Here is a 24,552-nt window from a genome sequence, read left to right as displayed (position 1 = left end):
AGGAGCGAGGTTCCTCTGACAGTGGACTGTGTCTCTCCTGTAGGAGCGAGGTTCCTCTGACAGTGGACTGCGTCTCTCCTGTAGGAGCGAGGTTCCTCTGACAGTGGACTGCGTCTCTCCTGTAGGAGCGAGGTTCCTCTGACAGTGGACTGCGTCTCTCCTGTAGGAGCGAGGTTCCTCTGACAGTGGACTGAGTGTCTCTGTGAGAGCGGCTCTCAGCCAGGGACGACTGCCCTTCTGGCCACAGCGCCCATGAGGTAGCGGCGAGAAGTCCCATACCACCCTCTCTCCGCCCTCCTCCCCCATCTCCTTCTATCCCTCTCCAGCGATGGGTCAGAAGATCTCGGGCAGCATCAAGTCGGTTGACGCACGGGGCGATCCCTCCTATCGGCCTGTCCGCCGTGAGCTGCGGGGTCCAGACTTCTGCCGGCCTCCTCGTCTTGATCTACTTTTGGACATGCCCCCTGCAACCTCTGACCTGCAGCTCCACCATGCCTGGAACCCAGAGGACCGCTCGCTCAACGTCTTTGTCAAGGAGGACGACAAGCTGACCTTCCACCGCCACCCGGTGGCCCAGAGCACCGACTGCATCCGCGGCCAGGTGGGCTACACACGGGGGCTCCATGTCTGGCGGATCCACTGGCCGGCGAGACAACGAGGAACACACGCTGTCGTAGGGGTGGGCACGGCTGACGCTCTTCTACACTCTGTGGGTTACACAGCCCTGGTGGGTTCGGACTGTGAGTCGTGGGGCTGGGACTTGGGCCGGAACAGACTCTACCACGACAGTAAGAACCGGCCGGCCTCCACCTCGGCACCAACATACCCGTGTTTCCTGGAGGCAGACGAGTCGTTTGTTCTGCCGGATGCCCTGCTGGTGGTGCTGGACATGGACGAGGGCACGCTTAGCTTCATTGTGGACGGCCAGTACCTGGGCGTGGCCTTCAGAGGGTTAAAGGGCAGGAGGCTGTACCCTATGGTCAGTGCCGTGTGGGGACACTGTGAGGTCTCCATCCGCTACGTCAATGGACTCGATCGTAAGTCAATGTGCTTTCTGTCTACCCCCTCTCTCTCTCTTTCTGTCTACCCCCTCTCTCTCTCTTTCTGTCTACCCCCTCTCTCTCTCTCTTTCTGTCTACCCCCTCTCTCTCTCTCTCTTTCTGTCTACCCCCTCTCTCTCTCTCTTTCTGTCTACCCCTCTCTCTCTCTCTTTCTGTCTACCCCCTCTCTCTCTCTCTTTCTGTCTACCCCTCTCTCTCTCTCTCTTTCTGTCTACCCTCTCTCTCTCTTTCTGTCTTCTCTCTCTCTTTCTGTCTACCCCCTCTCTCTCTCTTTCTGTCTACCCCCTCTCTCTCTCTCTTTCTGTCTACCCCCTCTCTCTCTCTCTTTCTGTCTACCCTCTCTCTCTCTCTTTCTGTCTACCCTCTCTCTCTCTCTTTCTGTCTACCCCTCTCTCTCTCTTTCTGTCTACCCCTCTCTCTCTTTCTGTCTACCCCCTCTCTCTCTCTCTTTCTGTCTACCCCCTCTCTCTCTCTCTTTTCTGTCTACCCCCTCTCTCTCTCTCTTTCTGTCTACCCCCTCTCTCTCTCTCTTTCTGTCTCCCCTCTCTCTCTCTCTTTCTGTCTACCCCCTCTCTCTCTCTTTCTGTCTACCCCTCTCTCTCTCTCTTTCTGTCTACCCCTCTCTCTCTCTTTCTGTCTACCCCCTCTCTCTCTCTCTTTCTGTCTACCCCCTCTCTCTCTTTCTTTCTGTCTACCCTCTCTCTCTTTCTGTCTACCCTCTCTCTCTCTCTTTCTGTCTACCCTCTCTCTCTCTCTCTCTCTCTCTCTTTCGGTCTACCCCTCTCTCTCTCTCTCTCTCTTTCGGTCTACCCCTCTCTCTCTCTCTCTCTTTCTGTCTACCCCCTCTCTCTCTCTCTCTCTTTCTGTCTACCCCCTCTCTCTCTCTCTCTCTTTCTGTCTACCCCCTCTCTCTCTCTCTTTCTGTCTACCCCCTCTCTCTCTCTCTTTCTGTCTACCCCCTCTCTCTCTCTTTTCTGTCTACCCCCTCTCTCTCTCTCTCTTCTTTCTGTCTACCCCTCTCTCTCTCTTTCTGTCTACCCTCTCTCTCTCTCTCTCTCTTTTATGTCTACCCCCTCTCTCTCTTTCTGTCTTCTCTCTCTCTCTCTTTCTGTCTACCCTCTCTCTCTTTCTGTCTACCCTCTCTCTCTTTCTGTCTACCCTCTCTCTTTCTGTCTACCCTCTCTCTCTCTCTCTCTCTCTTTTCTGTCTACCCCTCTCTCTCTCTCTTTCTGTCTACCCCTCTCTCTCTCTCTCTCTTTCTGTCTACCCCCTCTCTCTCTCTCTTTTCTGTCTACCCCCTCTCTCTCTCTCTTTCTGTCTACCCCCTCTCTCTTTCTGTCTCCCCCTCTCTCTTTCTGTCTACCCCCTCTCGCTCTCTCTCTACCCCCTCTCTCTTTCTGTCTACCCCCTCTCGCTCTCTCTCTCTCTTTCTGTCTACCCCCCTCTCGCTCTCTCTCTTTCTTTCTGTCTACCCTCTCTCTCTTTCTGTCTACCCTCTCTCTCTCTCTCTTTCTGTCTACCCTCTCTCTCTCTCTCTTCTCTGTCTACCCCCTCTCTCTCTCTCTCTCTCTTTCGGTCTACCCCCTCTCTCTCTCTCTCTTTCTGTCTACCCCCTCTCTCTCTCTCTCTCTTTCTGTCTTCTCTCTCTCTCTCTCTTTCTGTCTACCCCCTCTCTCTCTCTTTTCTGTCTACCCCCTCTCTCTCTCTCTTTCTGTCTACCCCCTCTCTCTCTCTCTTTCTGTCTACCCCCTCTCTCTCTCTCTCTCTCTTTCTGTCTACCCCCTCTCTCTTTTCTGTCTACCCTCTCTCTCTCTCTCTCTTTTATGTCTACCCCTCTCTCTCTTTCTGTCTTCTCTCTCTCTCTCTTTCTGTCTACCCTCTCTCTCTTTCTGTCTACCCTCTCTCTCTTTCTGTCTACCCTCTCTCTTTCTGTCTACCCTCTCTCTCTCTCTCTCTCTCTCTTTCTGTCTACCCCCTCTCTCTCTCTTTTCTGTCTACCCCCTCTCTCTCTCTCTTTCTGTCTACCCCCTCTCTCTCTCTCTTTCTGTCTACCCCCTCTCTCTTTCTGTCTACCCCCTCTCTCTTTCTGTCTACCCCCTTTCTCGCTCTCTCTCTACCCCTCTCTCTTTCTGTCTACCCCCTCTCGCTCTCTCTCTCTCTTTCTGTCTACCCCTCTCTCTCTCGCTCTCTCTCTTTCTGTCTACCCCTCTCTCTCTTTCTGTCTACCCCCTCTCTCTCGCTCTCTCTCTTTCTGTCTACCCCCTCTCTCTCGCTCTCTCTCTGTCTACCCCCTCTCTCTCTCTCTTTCTGTCTACCCCCTCTCTCTCTCTCGCTCTCTCTCTCTCTTTCTGTCTACCCCCTCTCTCTCTCTCGCTCTCTCTCTCTCTCTTTCTGTCTACCCCTCTCTCTCTCTCTCGCTCTCTCTCTCTCTTTCTGTCTACCCCCTCTCTCTCTCTCTCTTTCTGTCTACCCCTCTCTCGCTCTCTTTCTGTCTACCCCTCTCTCGCTCTCTTTCTGTCTACCCCTCTCTCGCTCTCTTTCTGTCTACCCCCTCTCTCGCTCTCTTTCTGTCTACCCCCTCTCTCGCTCTCTTTCTGTCTACCCCTCTCTCGCTCTCTTTCTGTCTACCCCCTCTCGCTCTCTTTCTGTCTACCCCTCTCTCTCTCTTTCTGTCTACCCCTCTCTCTCTTTTCTGTCTACCCCTCTCTCTCTCTCTTTCTGTCTACCCCCTCTCTCTCTCTCTTTCTGTCTACCCACTCTCTCTCTCTCTTTCTGTCTACCCTCTCTCTCTCTTTCTGTCTACCCTCTCTCTCTCTTCTGTCTACCCCCTCTCTCTCTCTCTCTTTCTGTCTACCCCTCTCTCTCTCTCTCTTTTCTGTCTACCCCCTCTCTCTCTCTTTCTGTCTACCCCTCTCTCGCTCTCTTTCTGTCTACCCCTCTCTCGCTCTCTTTCTGTCCACCCCTCTCTCTCTCTCTCTCTTTCTGTCTACCCCTCTCTCTCTCTCTCTCTTTCTGTCTACCCCCTCTCTCTCTCTCTCTCTTTCTGTCTACCCCTCTCTCTCTCTCTCTTTCTGTCTACCCCCTCTCTCTCTCTCTCTCTTTCTGTCTACCCCCCTCTCTCTCTCTCTCTCTTTCTGTCTACCCCTCTCTCTCTCTCTCTCTTTCTGTCTACCCCCTCTCTCTCTCTCTCTTTCTGTCTACCCCTCTCTCTCTCTCTCTCTTTCTGTCTACCCCCTCTCTCTCTCTCTTTTTCTGTCTACCCCTCTCTCTCTCTCGCTCTCTTTCTGTCTACCCCTCTCTCTCTCGCTCTCTTTCTGTCTACCCCCTCTCTCTCTCGCTCTCTTTCTGTCTACCCCCTCTCTCTCTCTCGCTCTCTTTCTGTCTACCCCCTCTCTCTCTCTCTCTCTTTCTGTCTACCCCTCTCTCTCTCGCTCTCTTTCTGTCTACCCCCTCTCTCTCTCGCTCTCTTTCTGTCTACCCCTCTCTCTCTCGCTCTCTTTCTGTCTACCCCCTCTCTCTCTCTCTCTCTTTCTGTCTACCCCTCTCTCTTTCTGTCTACCCCTCTCTCTCTTTCTGTCTACCCCCTCTCTCTCTTTCTGTCTACCCCCTCTCTCTTTTCTGTCTACCCCCTCTCTCTCTTTCTGTCTACCCCCTCTCTCTCTTTCTGTCTACCCCTCTCTCTCTTTTCTGTCTACCCCCTCTCTCTCTTTCTGTCTACCCCCTCTCTCTCTTTCTGTCTACCCCCTCTCTCTCTTTCTGTCTACCCCCTCTCTCTCTTTCTGTCTACCCTCGCTCTCTTTCTGTCTACCCTCTCTCTCTCTCTGTCTACCCTCTCTCTCTGTCTACCCTCTCTCTCTCTTTCTGTCTACCCTCTCTCTCTCTCTTTCTGTCTACCCTCTCTCTCTCTCTTTCTGTCTACCCTCTCTCTTTCTGTCTACCCTCTCTCTCTCTCTTTCTGTCTACCCTCTCTCTCTCTCTTTCTGTCTACCCTCTCTCTCTCTCTTTCTGTCTACCCTCTCTCTCTCTCTTTCTGTCTACCCTCTCTCTCTCTCTTTATGTCTACCCTCTCTCTCTCTCTTTATGTCTACCCTCTCTCTCTCTTTCTGTCTACCCTCTCTCTCTCTCTTTCTGTCTACCCTCTCTCTCTCTTTCTGTCTACCCTCTCTCTCTCTCTTTCTGTCTACCCTCTCTCTCTTTCTGTCTACCTCTCTCTCTCTTTCTGTCTACCCTTTCTCTCTCTTCTGTCTACCCTCTCTCTCTCTCTCTTTCTGTCTACCCTCTCTCTCTCTCTCTCTCTTTCTGTCTACCCTCTCTCTCTCTCTCTCTACCCTCTCTCTCTCTCTCTTTCTACCCTCTCTCTCTTTCTGTCTACTCACTCTCTCTCTCTCTCTTTCTGTCTACCCCTCTCTCTCTCTCTCGCTCTCTCTCTCTCTTTCTGTCTACCCCCTCTCTCTCTCTCTCTTTCTGTCTACCCCCTCTCTCGCTCTCTTTCTGTCTACCCCCTCTCTCGCTCTCTTTCTGTCTACCCCTCTCTCGCTCTCTTTCTGTCTACCCCTCTCTCGCTCTCTTTCTGTCTACCCCCTCTCTCGCTCTCTTTCTGTCTACCCCCTCTCTCGCTCTCTTTCTGTATACCCCTCTCTCTCTCTCTCTCTTTCTGTCTACCCCTCTCTCTCTCTTTCTGTCTACCCCCTCTCTCTCTCTTTCTGTCTACCCTCTCTCTCTCTCTCTTTCTGTCTACCCCCTCTCTCTCTCTCTTTCTGTCTACCCCCTCTCTCTCTCTCTTTCTGTCTACCCTCTCTCTCTCTCTCTTTCTGTCTACCCTCTCTCTCTCTTTCTGTCTACCCTCTCTCTCTCTTTCTGTCTACCCCTCTCTCTCTCTCTCTTTCTGTCTACCCTCTCTCTCTCTTTCTGTCTACCCCTCTCTCTCTCTTTCTGTCTACCCCCTCTCTCTCTCTCTCTTTCTGTCTACCCCCTCTCTCGCTCTCTTTCTGTCCCCCTCTCTCTCTCTCTCTCTTTCTGTCTACCCTCTCTCTCTCTCTCTCTTTCTGTCTACTCTCTCTCTCTCTCTTTCTGTCTACCCCTCTCTCTCTCTCTCTCTTTCTGTCTACCCCCTCTCTCTCTCTCTCTCTTTCTGTCTACCCCTCTCTCTCTCTCTCTCTCTTCTGTCTACCCCTCTCTCTCTCTCTCTTTCTGTCTACCCCCTCTCTCTCTGTCTACTCTCTCTTTCTGTCTACCCCTCTCTCTCTCTCTCTCTTTCTGTCTACCCCTCTCTCTCTCTCTCTTTCTGTCTACCCCTCTCTCTCTCTCTCTCTTTCTGTCTACCCCTCTCTCTCTCTCTCTCTTTCTGTCTACCCCTCTCTCTCTCTCTTTCTGTCTACCCCTCTCTCTCTCTCTCTCTTTCTGTCTACCCCTCTCTCGCTCTCTTTCTGTCTACCCCTCTCTCTCGCTCTCTTTCTGTCTACCCCCTCTCTCTCTCGCTCTCTTTCTGTCTACCCCTCTCTCTCTCGCTCTCTTTCTGTCTACCCCCTCTCTCTCTCGCTCTCTTTCTGTCTACCCCCTCTCTCTCTCTTCTGTCTACCCCTCTCTCTTTTCTGTCTACCCCCTCTCTCTCTTTCTGTCTACCCCCTCTCTCTTTCTGTCTACCTCTCTCTCTTTTCTGTCTACCCCTCTCTCTCTTTCTGTCTACCCCTCTCTCTCTTTCTGTCTACCCCCTCTCTCTCTTTCTGTCCCCCTCTCTCTCTTTCTGTCTACCCCCTCTCTCTCTTTCTGTCTACCCTCTCTCTCTTTCTGTCTACCCTCGCTCTGTCTACCCTCTCTCTCTCTCTGTCTACCCTCTCTCTCTCTCTGTCTACCCTCTCTCTCTCTCTTTCTGTCTACCCTCTCTCTCTCTCTTTCTGTCTACCCTCTCTCTCTCTCTTTCTGTCTACCCTCTCTCTCTCTCTTTCTGTCTACCCTCTCTCTCTCTCTTTCTGTCTACCCTCTCTCTCTCTCTTTCTGTCTACCCTCTCTCTCTCTCTTTCTGTCTACCCTCTCTCTCTCTCTTTCTGTCTACCCTCTCTCTCTCTTTCTGTCTACCCTCTCTCTCTCTCTTTCTGTCTACCCTCTCTCTCTCTTTCTGTCTACCCTCTCTCTCTCTCTTTATGTCTACCCTCTCTCTCTCTTTCTGTCTACCCTCTCTCTCTCTTTCTGTCTACCCTCTCTCTCTCTTTCTGTCTACCCTCTCTCTCTCTTTCTGTCTACCCTCTCTCTCTCTTTCTGTCTACCCTCTCTCTCTCTCTTTCTGTCTACCCTCTCTCTCTCTTTCTGTCTACCCTCTCTCTCTCTCTTTCTGTCTACCCTCTCTCTCTCTCTCTCTCTACCATCTCTCTCTCTCTCTCTACCCTCTCTCTCTCTCTCTCTTTCTGTCTACTCACTCTCTCTCTCTCTCTCTCTCTCTCTTTCTGTCTCTCTCTCTCTTTCTGTCTCTCTCTCTCTTTCTGTCTACTCTCTCTCTTTCTGTCTACTCTCTCTCTTTCTGTCTACTCTCTCTCTTTCTGTCTACTCTCTCTCTTTCTGTCTACTCTCTCTCTTTCTGTCTACTCTCTCTCTTTCTGTCTACTCTCTCTCTTTCTGTCTACTCTCTCTCTTTCTGTCTACTCTCTCTCTTTCTGTCTACTCTCTCTCTCTTCTACTCTCTCTCTTTCTCTCTCTTCTCTTTTCTGTCTACCCTCTCTCTCTCTCTCTCTGTCTACCCTCTCTCTCTCTCTCTGTCTACCCTCTCTCTCTCTCTTTCTGTCTACCCTCTCTCTCTCTCTTTCTGTCTACCCTCTCTCTCTCTCTCTTTCTGTCTACCCTCTCTCTCTCTCTCTCTCTCTTTCTGTCTACCCTCTCTCTCTCTACCCTCTCTCTCTCTTTCTACTCTCTCTCTCTTTCTGTCTACCCTCTCTCTCTCTTTCTGTCTACCCCCTCTCACTCTCTCTCTCTCTCTCTTTCTGTCTACTCTCTCTCTTTCTGTCTACTCTCTGTCTACTCTCTCTCTCTTTCTGTCTACCCTCTCTCTCTCTCTTTCTGTCTACCCTCTCTCTCTCTCTCTCTGTCTACCCCCTCTCTCTCTGTCTACCCCCTCTCTTTCTGTCTACCCCCTCTCTTTCTGTCTACCCCCTCTCTTTCTGTCTACCCCCTCTCTTTCTGTCTACCCCCTCTCTTTCTGTCTACCCCCTCTCTCTGTCTACCCCCCTCTCTCTGTCTACCCCCCTCTCTCTCTGTCTACCCCCTCTCTCTCTTTCTGTCTACCCTCTCTCCCCCTCTCTTTCTGTCTACCCCCTCTCTTTCTGTCTACCCCCCTCTCTCTTTCTGTCTACCCTCGCTCTCTCTCTTTCTGTCTACCCCCCTCTCTCTCTCTTTCTGTCTACCCCCCTCTCTCTCTCTTTCTGTGTGTTCTCTGCCTACATTATATTCGGATGTTCTGTAATCTGTGCTGTGGTTTTGTATACCTCAGACCAGGCTATTCTCTAATACTGAAGCTCAAAGAAACTCTAGTACCAGAAGGTCAATGGTGCATTATGTCTTAACGGTGCTCACTTTACTCTCTGTGCTTTGTTTTCTAAACAAGAGCCAATGTCCAAAGCCAGTGACTCATACAACCATACTCTCTCAATGAATAGTCGGAGAGCTCGCTATGAATTGCTTACTGTGTAGATGAGGGCAGTAGGAAATGTTGAGCTCCACAATGATATTGTGTTTGGAGCCAGGGTTTATTTTCGAAGTGCTAAGGCAATTGCTCTGTCCCGGGGGGAGATTTCTGCTGAATCTACCTGCGCAGAGCACAGTGCGACACAGCCCCGAATGTGACTGGGAGGAGGGATGGAGGGAGAAAAGAGACTGATGGAGAGTAAGAGGGCGAGTGATTAATTGTAATGAAAAGCACTAAGTTTAATGTACTTTCTCAAAGCGCTTTAAGCAACAAGCCCTTTTTTTTTTCTTCTTCCATAAACAAATAGTTAATGGACGATTATGGCAGGAATGGTAGTACATTAATGGCTTGAGCAGTCAGCGTCAGGAGGAAGGCTAGAGTAGAGATAGTTCACAGATGAAACAGAGGGGGGGTCACATGCAAGGGATTTCAGACTGATTCAGAGCTGTTTATCAGGGCGCCGTCATTGAAGCAGCGCTTCTCATTAGTATTCTCTGAAGTCTGACTTCAGAGTTGTGGCTTCACCCGCCACTGGGGGAAGCCACAACAGCCGCGAAGGTATCGGAGAAGCACACTGCTCATCAGTCCAGAATTAGTCCTCCCTGAAGCTAACCACTGGAGAAAGCTGCTCAAAAAGATTGAATGAGGAAAAGCATTTTGGATTGAATCATCTGTCTGTCAGTCATGTGTTTTGGACATAATAGACTGGAGATGAGGCTGTGTGTTGAGCAGAAAGAATAAGTGACTGTTTCCTCACTAGGTTAGTCCCAGAGACGCTCTGAATAATGCTTTAGTAGTGACAGTCAGAGCATGACTAGAGATGTTGTAAACCAGTGGTGGCCTACCCTCTTCCTGCAGACCTACTGGATACTGAGATTATACCAATCAGCTACTCATCAAGACCTGGATTAGCTGTGTTTGAGCAAGGCAGGAGCTATAACACACAGTAGCTCTCCAGGAGAGTTGGCCACTGTCAATCTACAACCTCCAGTACACTAATCATGGCATGTAGGTACAGAGAGACTGGCTGATGGATGGTGTTTTATACTGCAGACTGGCCTGGTTGACTGTATACAGTACTGTGTGTAGTAACTGGCTCTGCTACAGTGGAGAGAGAGTGGGAGGGCCTGTTGGTGTTCCTCTGTCTGGCCCTGCTCTGATCTATGAAAACGTATGTTTTTACCCATAGGAAGCTGTCTGGGTCTTTATGGGTAGGTGTGTCTCTGTCTGGCCCTGCTCTGATCTATAAAAGTGTGTGTTTACCCATAGGAAGCTGTCTGGGTCTTTATGGGTAGGTGTGTCTCTGTCTGGCCCTGCTCTGATCTATAAAAGTGTGTGTTTACCCATAGGAAGCTGTCTGGGTCTTTATGGGTAGGTGTGTCTGTCTGGCCCTGCTCTGATCTATAAAAGTGTGTGTTTACCCATAGGAAGCTGTCTGGGTCTTTATGGGTAGGTGTGTCTGTCTGGCCCTGCTCTGATCTATAAAAGTGTGTGTTTACCCATAGGAAGCTGTCTGGGTCTTTATGGGTAGGTGTGTCTCTGTCTGGCCCTGCTCTGATCTATAAAAGTGTGTTTACCCATAGGAAGCTGTCTGGGTCTTTATGGGTAGGTGTGTCTCTGTCTGGCCCTGCTCTGATCTATAAAAGTGTGTGTTTACCCATAGGAAGCTGTCTGGGTCTTTATGGGTAGGTGTGTCTGTCTGGCCCTGCTCTGATCTATAAAAGTGTGTGTTTACCCATAGGAAGCTGTCTGGGTCTTTATGGGTAGGTGTGTCTGTCTGGCCCTGCTCTGATCTATAAAAGTGTGTGTTTACCCATAGGAAGCTGTCTGGGTCTTTATGGGTAGGTGTGTCTCTGTCTGGCCCTGCTCTGATCTATAAAAGTGTGTTTACCCATAGGAAGCTGTCTGGGTCTTTATGGGTAGGTGTGTCTCTGTCTGGCCCTGCTCTGATCTATAAAAGTGTGTGTTTACCCATAGGAAGCTGTCTGGGTCTTTATGGGTAGGTGTGTCTCTGTCTGGCCCTGCTCTGATCTATAAAAGTGTGTGTTTACCCATAGGAAGCTGTCTGGGTCTTTATGGGTAGGTGTGTCTCTGTCTGGCCCTGCTCTGATCTATAAAAGTGTGTGTTTACCAATAGGAAGCTGTCTGGGTCTTTATGGGTAGGTGTGTCTGTCTGGCCCTGCTCTGATCTATAAAAGTGTGTGTTTACCCATAGGAAGCTGTCTGGGTCTTTATGGGTAGGTGTGTCTCTGTGTGTGGGTGTCTAAGTATAGCAGACATGAATGTCACCTACTGTGGGAGTCATTTAGGACCGTTGATTGACTGGATTGTGTAACACTATCACCCTCCCCCACTGTATATGTTACAGAAAGACCCAAAGCAGGACGAGGGCTCTTAGACGGTCAGACAAGAACTACATGTCCATGGCTGCAAGCCAGGTGTTTTTATGTGTGAGTTCATGGAAGGGAGCCAGGAGTGTTGGAATTCTGGAGGCAGTCCCAGTGTGCCTCGGAGCTCAACGTCTGGCCTTGCGAAGGGAGGTGTGTGTTTATTGTGCCCCATACAGTCACCCTCTGTTGAATGGTTTTCTCTATCTCACAGACAAACACACTGGGCTGTTTGTGTAGAAAGTGTGACTTTAATGCATTTATCTAGAGCCCATTGGAACACAAGGCCTATTCTTTATCAACTGGTTTACTTTCAAGAGGATATTTTCCATACGTACATTTTCAATACATGCACACATTTGTTTACATCCCTGTTAGTGATCATTTCTCCTTTGCCAAGATAATCCATCCACCTGACAAGTGTGGCATATCAAGAAGCTGATTAAACGGCATGATCATTACACAGGTGCACCTTGTGCCGGGAACAATAAAAGACCACTCTAAAATGTACAGTTGTCACACAACACAATGCCACAGATGTCTCAAGTTGAGGGAGTGCGCAATTGGCATGCTGACTGCAGGAATGTCCACCAGAGCTGTTGCCAGTGAATTTAATGTTAATTGCTCTATTATAAGCTGCCTCAAACATCGTTTGAGAGAATTTGGCAGTACGTCCAACTGGCCTCTCAACCACAGACCCACGTGTATGGCATTGTGTGGGCAAGCAGTTTGTTGATATAGTGAACAGTGCCCCGTGGTGGTGAGGTTATGGTATCGGCAGGCATAAGCTATGGACAATGAACACAAATGCATTTTATCGATGACAATGTGAATGCGCAAATACTGTGACGAGATCCTGAGGCCTGTTGTGAGGCCTATTTATTTCAATTGACTGATTTCCTCATGTTCTGTAACTCAGTATAATCTTTTAAATTGTTGCATTTTATGTTCACTATACTGTGATAATGGGGCGGCAGGGTAGCCTAGTGGTTAGTGTTGGACTAGTAACTGGAAGGTTACAAGTTCAATCCCCCGTGCTGACAAGGTACAAATCTGTTGTTCTGCCCCTGAACCCACTGTTCCAAGGCTGTCATTAAATAGTTAAATAAAGGTCAAATAAAAACATGTCAGAGAAGCTAATGGAAGCAGCTTATAAGGCAGGACTTTATCCACCCCATGTCACAGCTCTGTAGCATCATGTTAGTCTTCTATAGACATTATGCAGGTCCTGTGAGTGCTCTCTGTTCTCTGCAGTGATGTTACGAGAATGTATTCATTCTGCTGGAGTTCTCTTGGGACTAGATTGGCTGAAACAGCATTTTAGCCGGGGGTATATCAGACAATATACCACTGGTCTGACACAAAAATACTTATTTACTGTTCTATTTATCTTAGTAACCAGTTTATAATAGAAATAAGGCACCTGTGGTGTGTGATGCGTGTCGTGCCTGAGAACAACCCTTACCACCCCCCCCCCCCCGGCCTTGTTGCTTAATTATGCTGTGGAAATGGGGAAACATCCCCATGTAACTCACAGGAAAATGCAGACCATTTATTAGTATGCATTGGCTCGTGTTCCCAAAGGTATATTTTCCATGTTTGTTTTAGACTCACCGTGGTAAAGGAGTCTTCTCTTTCAATAAAATAAATTGTCCCTTAACACACAGTTAATGCATTTCTCTGATCCTCTATTTGTCACGAACACTTAGTTTCTTCTCTGCACGACTTTCACACTGATGGAAGCTTTATCGATTTCTTTAGTGTTTCTGTTCCCCAAAGCCTGTAAATAGACAACAATAGGAGAGGTGGGATGTGGCTGTACTGCTAGCTCTTTTCTTATGGCACTGTTGTTCTTCCCATAAGATGGTACTACACAAAACGCAACAATACAGGCATGCTGCCAGCAGCCGAACTCATTCACTGCTAAACAAGAGAATTACGAGGCAATCACTTTGCAAAACCTCCGTTGGAAATGAACACCATTTCACGCTGGCTCTTTCTTTCTCTCGCTCTGTCACTCCCGCTCTTTCATTTATGCTGAAATCCCTGCTTCAATATTTACACTTCTAATCATGGCAGGGAGTTGCTGTAGAAACGGTTTATTTGAATGGGGAGAGGAGACTGTACAGTAAGTGCTGGCTTGGGGAGGGAGATCTAGCCTGGGAATGGATGGCTCCTCTTCTTTGGTGCCATGGAACTCTGTCCCCTGATAGTGTGGAGAATAGATTCAGACAGTGAGTACATTTATATGCACACTAATAATTCAATATTAAACTGGTTATGGCAGTAGTCATGTCATAATAATTGAAAAGATTGCTCAGAAAACCAGGTTTTAAATCGGCGTATGCTTAGTTCAATTTTGACTCTACACCGATTTTTAAGCACTTTGTTCTGCTTATTTTAATCGGTGTTCTGTCAAATCAAACAAAACATACAGCAATTTCAAACACCTGGTTTTCTGAGCATCCTTTCAAATGATTAGGACATGTAAACCTCTTAATTGGCGTTTCCGTAGAGAATGGTGCTGGAGGGGGTGGCTTTTTTTTCTCTTACATTTATCTCATTTTGTACATAATGTTGCTGCTACGGTCTCTTATGACCGAAAAGAGCTTCTGGACACCAGAACAGCGATTACTCACCTAAGAACTGGACAAAGATTTTTTCTTTATATACTGCATGGTTGAGACAAGGCCCAAATCCTGTCTTCAGCGTGAAAAAAAGGGGGGAGAAGGGCGGGATCTACTCATCACCCCTCATCACAGATGAGTAGGTAAACCACCACTTCCCTCCTAATTGGCCAACGTGCAATCATTGGAAAACAAACTGGACGATCTATGATTTAAGACTATCCTACCAACAGGACATTAAAGTCAGTTAACAACATGGATAACATAGAGCTGGCTTCTCTGTGTTTCTGCAGGACAGAGCAGCTACGTCTGGTAAGACGAGGGGCGGGTGTGTGTCTATTTGTCAATAACTGCTGGTGTGCAATGTCTAATATTAAAGAAGTCTCGCGGTATTGCTCTTCTGAGGTACAATACCTCATTAGCTGTAGACAACACTATCTACCAAGAGTTCTCATCTGTATTATTCGTAGCTGTCTATTTACCACCACAAAACGATACTGGTACTAAGACCGCACTCAACGAGCTGTATAAGGCCTCTGCTTACAAGCAAAAACTAAAGCAGGAAGCACACGTGACTCGCTCAATACAGAAGTGGTCAGATGACGTGGATGCTACGCTACAGGACTGTTTCGCTAGCACAGACTGGAATATGTTCCGGGATTCATTCAATGGCATTGAGGAGTATATAACCTCAGTCACCGGCTTCATCAATAAATGCATCGGCGTCGTGACTGTACGTACATTTCCCAACCAGAACCAATGGATTACAGGCAACATCTGCACTGAGCTAAAGGCTAGAGCTGCCGCTTTCAAGGAGCGGGACACGTATAAGAAATCCCCCTATGCCCTCAGACGAACCATCAAACAGGCAGTGTCAATTCAGGCTAAAGTTTGAATTCTACTTAACCGGCTCTGACACTTGTCAGATGTGGCAGGGCTTGAAAATTATTAGACTACAAAGCAAAACCCTGCCATGGGCTGCCCAGTGACGCGAGCCTACCAGATGAGCTAAATGCCGTATTATGCTCCCTTCGAGTTAAGCAACACTGAAGCATGCATGAGACTAGCAACTGTTCCGGACAACTGTGTGATCATGCTCTCCGTAGCCGATGTGAGCAAGACCTTTTTTAAACAGGTCAACATTCACAAAGCTGCGAGACATATGGATTACCAGGATGTGAACTGCGAGCATGCGCGGACCAACTGGAAAGTGTCATGACTGGCATTTTCAACCTCTCCGTGTCCGAGTCTAATACCCACACTATCGTTCAAAAGTTTGGAAATGTCCTTGTTTTCCAAGAAAACATACATGAAATGAGTTGCAAATAGGAAATATTGTCAAGAGGTTGACAAGGTTATAAATAATGATTTTTAATTGAAATACCCACAATACACAAATCAAACCCACAATTGCTGATGCTCCAGATACTCAACTAGTCTAAAGAAGGCCAGTTTTCTTGCTGCTTTAATCAGAGCAACAGTTTTCAGCTGTGCTTACATAATTGCAAAAGGGTTTTCTAATGATCAAGTTGCCTTTTTTTAAATGATAAACTTGGATTAGCTATTTATTTCCTTAACTTACCTCATTTGCACTCACTGTATATAGACTTTTTGTTTTCTTTTGTTCTACTGTATTATTGACTATCTTTTGTTCATTCCATGTGTAAATTAAAAGTCAGCCGTTTTCAGCTACAATAGTCATATACAACATTAACAATGTCTACACTGTATTTCTGATCAATTTTATGTTAATTTTAATGGACATCATTTTCTTTCAATAAATATGACTTTTTTTTAAGTGACCCTAAACTTTTGAACGGTTGTGTACATGTTTCAAACAGTCCACCGTAGTCCCTGTGCCTATGAAAGCAAAGGGAGCCTGCCTAAACCATTACCGCCCGTAGCACTCACATCTGTAGCCATCAAGTGCTTTGAAAGGCTAGTCATGGCTCACATCAACACTATCATGCCAGAAACCCTAGACTCACCAATTTGCGTACCGCCCCAACAGATCCACAGATGCAATCTCAATCGATCTCCCCACTGCCCTTTCCCACCTGGACAAAAGGAACACCTATGTGAGAATGCTATTCATTGACTATAGCTCTACATTCAACACCATAGTGCCCACAAAGCTAATGACCCTGGGACTAAACACCTCCCTCTGCGACTGGATCCTGAACTTCCTGATGGGCCGCCTCCAGGTGGTAAGGGTAGGCAACTACACATCTGCCACACTGATCGTCAACACTGGGGCACCTCAGGGGTGAGTGCTTAGTCCCCTCCTGTAGTCCCTGTTCACCCACGACTGTGGCCAAGCACGACTCCAACACAATAAGTTTGCTGATGACACAACAGTGGTAGGCCTTATCACCGAAAATGATGAGACAGCCTATAGGGAGGAGGTCAGAGACCTGTCAGTGTGGTGCCAGGACAACCATTTAAAAAATAAACTTAAATTCTTATTTACAATTACTGCCTACCTCGGCCAAACCCTAACCTGGACGATGCTGGGCCAATTGTGTGCCGCCCTATTGGACTCCCAATCACGGCTGGTTGTAATACATCATGGAATCAAACCAGGGTCTGCAGTGATGCCTCTAGCACTGAGATGCAGTGTCTTAGACTGCTGAGCCACTCGGAAGCCACAATGTGAGCAAGACCAAGGAGTTGATCGTGAACTATAGGAAAAGGAGGGCCGAACAGGCCCCCATTAACATCAATGGGACTGGAGTGGAGCGGGTGGAGTGTTTAAGTTCCTTGGTGTCCACATCCCCAACAAACTATCCTAGTCCAAACACACCAAGACAGTTGTGAAGAGGGCACAACACCTTTTCCCCCTCGGGAGACTGGAAACATTTGGCATGGGTACCCAGATCCTCAAAGTTCTACTGCTGCACTATCGAGAGCATCCTGACCAGTTGCATCACTGTCTGGTATGGCAACTGCTCGGGATCTGACCGTAAGGCACGACAGAGGGTTGTGCGTACGCCCCGGTACATCACTGGGGCCAAGCTTCCTGACATCCAGGACCTACTAGGCGATGTCAGAGGAAGGCCCAAAACATTGTCAGACTCCAGTCACCAAAGTCAGACTTCTCTCTGCTACTGCACGGCGAGTGGTACCGGAGCGCCAAGTCTAGGACCAAAAGGCTCCTTAACAGCTTTGACCCACAAGCCGTAAAACAACTAATCAAATGGCCACCCGGACTATCTACATTGACTCGGTACCAGTACTCCCTATATCTAGCCTTGTTATGTACTTTTGTTACTTTTTGTTTGATTTTTTTATTTAGTAAATATTTTATCAACTCTTTCTTGAACTGCATTGTTAAGGTCTTCTAAGTATTTCAAGGTAAGGTCTACACCTGTTGTATTTGGCGCATGTGACTGATTTGATTGCAGTGGTGTATATGATCTGCTCATGTGCTAGCACTGGGTAGCGCAAGCCTCCCTCTTATGCACGAGTGAAGTGAGCTCGGGGAAAAACTGAAAGTATGAATCTTAGAACTTATTTTCACTTAACTTTGTCACAACTCAGAATCAAATAAGCTTCGTAAAAATAACATTGTCAATGTGGTAGAAATAATATTTTTAATTGGTGATTTTCTGCATTTATTTAAGTCCCATCAGGATTACTAGGGAAATCGTTATTCTTGCAAATCATGTAAATGTTTTAAACTATATTAATCTGACTATCCACAATCGTATTGTGTGTAAGTGTACTCAATGTCTTGCACATAGGTATAAACCCTTTCTGTTAGTGCTTTAGAGCATCTGACTCAATGTCTCTGAATAGATACTCAGACAATAGCTCTCATATTCTCGTAATGCTCATGACCAGGTACAGACTTTTCAAAAGTGTGTGTGTGTGTGCCCGTAGGGTCTGTGAGTAATCAGGGCTATAACAGGCTTTATTATGCTGAGGCCCATAGTATAGAGGCACTGCAGGGAAGTGGTTGAATGGACTGGAGCGTTTGGTTCTGTCTGGAGATCAGGGGCTAGATCCTTTGGTTCTGTTTGGTAATAACACTCCAGCCCAAAAGAAAGAAGAGGAGCAACATTTCTACCGTCTGTTAGTTCAGTGAGCAATTGGATACGGCTCAAGTCAATGATTTCCAAATTGAGAGAGGCTGAGGCTTGCCCTTTCTCTCTCTCTCCCTCCTTTCTCTTCCTCACCACTCTTTCCATTCATTCCTTCTCACTCTACCTGTGATGTTCTCTTGGGTATTGGTCAATGAATTAGACTCGGAGATGCTCCACTTCTGTGTAGTCACTATTGTACGTACTTTCCCATGCATACTTATTGGAAAAATCAGTCACACAGACGTTCCTTGTCAGGATGAGGTGCAAATTTTATGCATTGATGTCACACACACACACAGGTCTTGTCACAGATGGTCATTTTATATATTTGCCCCCCCCACACACACACACTCTTGCCATAAGTTGGTATTTTATACATGTACAACACACACACACTCACTCCCAATCACGAGGTGGTCATTGGAACTGGTGCACAGTTTGAGATGTTATCCTTCTCCACACACTCCACTGACAGTTCTCCATATTGATTAGATCAGCTCTGAGTCTGGAGTTAACAAGTCTGTTCCTCACTGAATATCCTGACCTCGGCTCTATTGGCATCGCTCCTGGCTGAGAGGAAACGAGAGCTGGAGGCAGAGATTGAGAGGAAACTGGGACAACAGGATCAAGATACCTTAATGTGCGTCTCCTGAAATTACACAAGTGGGTTGTGTTTTGAACACGCGTACACTTTTTGGGTCACCTGCATCCAGTATCTCTGAAATATCCTGGAGGATGGTGTCAGTGAAAGGCACCAACCTGTTACACCTCAATGCACCAGTCAGTCTGCTTTCTTCTCACACAGAGGGGGAGAGCTATGTTGCTGTCCCAAATTCCCCTGCTCCCTCTATCTCAGACACTTTGTACTGGGACTGCTCGGTGTATTAGTCATAGGAAGGTGTGTGTACACGGCTGTGTCTACACATGTCTTTCTACATGTATGTGTAGGCCTATATGTAGGTCATCTGTTATATACAAGCCTAGAGCATGCTCCTGATCCTCCCAGAGCTATGGCCCTGGACTGCTGTGGGTAGGACCTGAGCCCACGCCTGAATCGTCTCGAGAGTCCCCGGGGGGGACATGAAGGGGACAGGAAGAGAGGGATTGAGAATTACTTTCTAGTCCATTTAACTGAACCACTTCCAGTTAATTTGCTTCCATTAATCCTTAATATCCCCCTGTCCTGTTTGCTTTCCCCCATGTTTGAGTATGATTTGGGTTTCCATGCAGTTCAGCACGCCAAGGCAGATGCTGGTTCAACATGTAGCTGTTACGGACTCCGTTGGGCTCTTTATGTGTGCCTTCTCCCCCTTCCTGTCCCCTTCTTTTTTACTGAGGACTATTTCAAACTAAGCATGATTCTCAAGAGATGAGCACCATACACGTTTCTCCATGCAGGCACACTCACTGTGTGGTGTCTGATAGCTGAGCCAGACAGTTGATGCACCGAAGACAATAGCAGGTTCCTGCTCAGTTTCCTGCTCAGATTCCCGCTGTTTGACGGCGCCAGCTGGGTGATTGGACAGTTTCCAGGAAGCAGCAGCATCATAATTATCATCCCTCCTATGCAATTCCCTTGGCTCTGCGGAAGAACATGCTTTGTTACTGTTCCTTGAAGTGGTTTTACTCAATCCAACACCTCGCAAGTTTCTTTTTCATCTTTGTTCATTTAAGAACATTTAATTATGATGATGAAATAGATCATGTCACGTAGTGTGCCAGCCAGCCTGCTTTGGTACCACATCCTTCCTATGGAAACATCTTTGTGTATAATACAGGAGAGGCCAATGTTAGTATGTCTATATATCTTACTGTATTGTCTAGTGGTCACGTAGCTACAAGGGAATTCCATTTCGAGGATTCCCTAGGGTCCCCCTTGACACCGTCCAACCTGTCTATTCAAAGCCATGTGGCCAGTGACTCAACAGTGAGGGAGACTGTGTTTGGCGAGCCCCTGGGTATCACCTTCACACAGACTGCTCAGGAGAGTGTCTGCTCTGTGAGTCCAGTACAAACACATGGTCATGGCAGGTGGAACGGTCAAGCTTACATCTGAAGTGCGCTCTCATTATCAAAGTGGACAGTTGTGTGTGTGTGGGAAGATCTCTCTGACAAACACATGCACTTAAAAGCTCTTCTGAGGATGATATCATATTGCTCAGTCTACACTTTTATTAAATGCACTCCCTCTGAAATAGCATATATTACATCTGTAAATGTATGTAAACATTTTTTTTACCCCGTTTTAAAGTCCTCTCCTCTCCTGTCTGTCACAGCGGAGCCCCTCCCCCTGATGGACCTGTGCAGGCGAGTGGCCAGGCTGGCTCTGGGGCGGGACCGAGTCAACCAGATAGACACCCTCCCTCTGCCAGAGACCATCAAGAACTACCTCCAGTACCAGTGAACCTACACACACCAGGACAACGAACTACTGCTTGACGACGGTTACATTTCACTACAGTCAACCCCAAACAACTGAACCCTGAAACACTGGACATCTACTGAGGATGATGGTCGGGAGGAAGCCTATAAAGGAGTTACGAGTTTCCTTTTAGGATGTGTCCATTTTGAACTCTATTGTTTCAGTTTGCTCACTGCTGACCCCCCCAGATGGACAGATGAGTGATTGATGTACAGACGGAGGTAGATGGGCGTGAGACTGGACTCCAGCAGAAGTGTTGGGCTATGATGCTGGCTTCTCATTGGGTCTATGGGTTTATAGCGTGTAAGCTTCTAGAATATATTCCTGGAGGAACAGGGTGTTTTGGGGATGATGCACACATAGTTACTGTACATCTATACAGACTCTCTGGAAGCCTCTCTGAACATGTAGATATTTCGACTCTATAGCAGGCTCTACTGAGGCTCACCAGCCCCTAGCCACAGGGACGCGAACATCGTTCAACGCATGCATATGCAAACACTCGCTCATGCTCAGAGGGGCTGTTTTCACTGTGTGAGGTTTTAATGTATGTGTGGGTTGGTGCGTGTCGGTCTTGCTCCGCAACAGGCACCCTAAGACATCAGTCTGAACCACTGAGTTTGGCAACACTGCAGCCTTGATATCTCTAGTCCCCTGCTGCACTGCACCTTCCTCACCTCAACAGGCAGTCTCCCTTTATTTATCAGTGGGTTTCATTGGATCCATGCCTCTGTCTGGGTGAGTGACTGGGGGTGCATCCACAGTGGCACCCTATTCCCTACATAGTGCACTACACTTGATCAGATGGCGTGCACTATGTAGGGAATATGGTGGCATTGTGGACATACCTGGAATGTTGTCAGTCAGTGTGATGTGTTAAAGCTGAGGTTGGTCTGAGGGCCAATCTGTTACTGTTTATGTGCCAGCTCAGAGAAAGTACATCTATCACAGGAGACAAAGACCTGCTGCTTTTTTCCCTCTTTCTGTTCTTATCCTGATGGTGACTATTCCTTTAAGTATATGTTCTGTTTTTATGACTGGGGATTTAGTTTGTTTCTGATTTTTGTTTTCTATGGTTTTGAGATCTATTTGCTGGACAGGAAGTGACCCGGGTGAGACAGGAAGTCTCGCTGAGAGAGACTGATCGAGGAATGTGCTGCCATGAGAATCTTTTAAATGTGAATAAAACACAAACAAACTGAACCAAACAGGCTGGTGTTTTCTGTCCAGTTGGACCTACTGTCACCTCAGTATGCTGTCCAGTTGGACCTACTGGCACCTCAGTATGCTGTCCAGTTGGACCTACTGTCACCTCAGTATGCTGTCCAGTTGGACCTACTGGCACCTCAGTATGCTGTCCAGTTGGACCTACTGGCACCTCAGTATGCTGTCCAGTTGGACCTACTGTCACCTCAGTATGCTGTCCAATTGGACCTACTGTCACCTCAGTATGCTGTCCAGCTGTCCCCCCCTCCTTTCCCCTGTAACTATTCACCAGGTCATTGCTGTAAATGAGAATGTGTTCTTGTCGACTTACATTTTTTTCAGAACCCTTATTTTACCAGGTATCTCTGGCGAAGGCTTTAGTGCTGAAATGCAGGTTAAGAAGCAAGGATTTGAAGGATGAAGCGCTTCAGGGCATGATTCTGGACACAGCATCACAGAGGCTAAGACAAGGCATTGGAAATCAAATATCAGTTAAATGAGATCATCCCTGCCCTTGGAATTTAGTAATTAATTTACTCCCTTGCGGAAAGGTAGGATCAAATCAGGATAAAAGCTGGTGCTCAGAAGTTTGATCTGTCTAAAAGGGGCTTATCCTTGATACACCCCCTGTGTCTTGACAGTTTGTTGTGACAGCTTGATTTGAGCTGTGCTACTATGCTGATTTACAATTGAGCTCTATATCCTGTTGACTGGGGTATAATCTTACAACAGTGGCTATTGGCTCCCTCCTTTCCCTTCTCTTCCCTCTCCCCCTACTCAACTAATTTCTCCCCACTTCTCACCCTCTCCAACCAGCTTCCATCATCGTCCATATTATTACTGTCTGCACTCTTCTGTCCTTTACCTCTTATTCCTGTACTTTCCATCATCACGAAAGGTGTAATCTCTCCCCTCACCTGTCTATTCTACTGCCTTCACTCTCCATGATGCCATCAACATTCCTCCTTTCACTCTTCTCTGCTCCCTCGTCTTTACCTCATTCCTTTCCCTCCCTCTCATCCTGTATTGAGTGACATGGAGGGCGGTGGTGGGAGGAGAATTGTAGCAGTTGAAGTGCTGTTGTCTCCCACAGAGGCTGCATGGAGGGAAGATGAAGAAATGTATCATTCCTAAAAGAAAATCCCCTCTTTAGGTTTTGCTCTTATCTCCTTCAGAGCGTTAAGTAAAATGTATTGTTTGGTTCTGTGGTCGGTTTCTCTCACTCAGATTAAATGAATGAGTGCTTGACTTCTCAAAGCTACTTTTCTCTTTAACCTATTTGAATTATCTTTAAAAAGGGTACATAGTCAGTCTTCTAGACGAGGCGCACACACTAAACAGAAAATAGCCCTTTACTCACTTTCGGTAACTGTCAATCAAAACCGTTTTAAGAATGAGTCATTGCAACCAGTGAAGGGGGCTGTGCATGTGGTCAGTGCAGGCATGGAACGGAACTGGCAGAACCACTAGCGTCCAAATAAAGGTCAGCATCCCTCAGCGCATGGCCGTCATGTCTCTTCTGTGTTGTGGTCACATTCTAACAGACACACACTGACCTGTGAGTGGAGCTGGGGGCTATTGTCAACTCAAGGAAACAACCGCAGCGACGTGGGAAAATCAAAGTCCAATGGCTTCCTGAGGTACTTTGTGAGGGTATAGACTAGGGAAGGAAGACCATGAGACGAAGGAGCATTTTCCTTTTCAACAACTGCTACCACATTGAAAAGAACATTACAGGACATTGTTGCTGTGACGTCAATGAACTGTATGAAGAATGGAAAGGACATTTCCGTGAAAAGAGCACCTCACTATGGTTTGACGTCCATGTTGTGGTAGATGGTATTGTGTGATGTTAATTCTACTGAAAGGACAGGGCATGTCTGGAGCTGTAGGATGGTTGTTTTCCTGTCCAGTGTCTGGTTGACGTGAATATCCTCCATCTGACCCCTGCTGAACACTTGAACTGGACTGACCGCCAGCACCGACTCATCCACACACACATCTGTGTCTAGCAGACTCTTATGTCTAAACACTTGGCCCCCAATCCCCCCCGTCCTCAAAACACATGTAAATATTGGACTATAAATTATGCCTTCCTGTATTATGCTAAAATGTTTTCTATTCTGGGCTATTTACTTAGTTTGTATTCTTATCTTTTATTTCTCATTGTTGCATTATCGAAGGAACATGCAAGTAAGCATTTAGTTGGATGGTGTATCCCGTACATAAGACTAATGCAACTTGGTAGAGCTGCTGGTAGCTGTAGTCAATACTGCCATCTGCTGGTTATAAAAAAGTTTACCGGCAGAGGAAACGCAGTTCACTAAAGTGGGACAGACATTTGATAAAGGAATCGTATGGTAATGTTCTGGTCACAACTAAATCACACAAATGCCAAAACGCTCCAACCACTTATTTTTTAATAGATTTGTTTAACAAACTAGGGGTGAAGAGAATGCATAGTCAGCCACACATCTAGGAGGCTCGTCAGAAACATGAAAAAATACAAATTAGAGGAAATAAATGGAAAAGGAGCACACTGTTAGTAATTAATAGACTGGGTACATACTTCTAAAGGACACACCCACCCCTACAGGGTCTCTCTCACACCTACAAAACAGAAGGGCATGATGATAATCATATGGAACGGAAATAATTCAGAAAATCAAGGACAAAGTGAGAACAGACCCATGTGAAGGAACTGTGTACCAAATGTCTCTAGATATAAACACACAGCAATACACCCAGAGTAGAAGTATGTACGTGTAGAGCAGGGATCAATAAAAATATATTATACAGAGACTGTCCCAATACGTTGGGCGTTGTCTTGTTTTGGCTCTGTATTCCAGCACTTTGGATTTGAAATGATGCAGTTACTGAGGTTAAAGTGCAGGCTGTCAGCTTTAATTTGAGAGTATTTTCATGCATATCGGATGAACAGTTAAATTCTAAACACCACTTTTTGTACATGGTCCCATAAAAAAGGGGAACAAAGTATTGGGACAAATTCATGTGTATCCTAAATGAGTCGTGAAAAATGATGACAGAGTTGGATGCACAAATATCATACCCACAAGAAACACTAACCACTC

At 47.0% G+C, this 24,552-nt stretch overlaps 1 protein-coding gene across 1 annotated transcript; it reads left to right on the top strand.

Annotated features, from left to right (window-relative positions):
* Positions 1-62: 62 nt before the first annotated feature.
* Positions 63-24,484, top strand: LOC115141965 (SPRY domain-containing SOCS box protein 4-like). Its single transcript, XM_065000493.1, has 2 exons — positions 63-1,037; positions 20,109-24,484. The coding sequence occupies exons 1-2, from the start codon at positions 329-331 to the stop codon at positions 20,234-20,236; spliced, it is 837 nt and encodes a 278-aa protein (XP_064856565.1). The 5' UTR covers positions 63-328; the 3' UTR covers positions 20,237-24,484.
* The last annotated feature ends 68 nt before the right edge of the window (positions 24,485-24,552 follow it).

This window comes from Oncorhynchus nerka, linkage group LG14, assembly GCF_034236695.1.
Source record: "Oncorhynchus nerka isolate Pitt River linkage group LG14, Oner_Uvic_2.0, whole genome shotgun sequence".
NCBI lineage: Eukaryota > Metazoa > Chordata > Actinopteri > Salmoniformes > Salmonidae > Oncorhynchus > Oncorhynchus nerka.
Note: the sequence above shows the minus strand (reverse complement) of the source record. Positions and strands in the feature narration are given on the sequence as shown.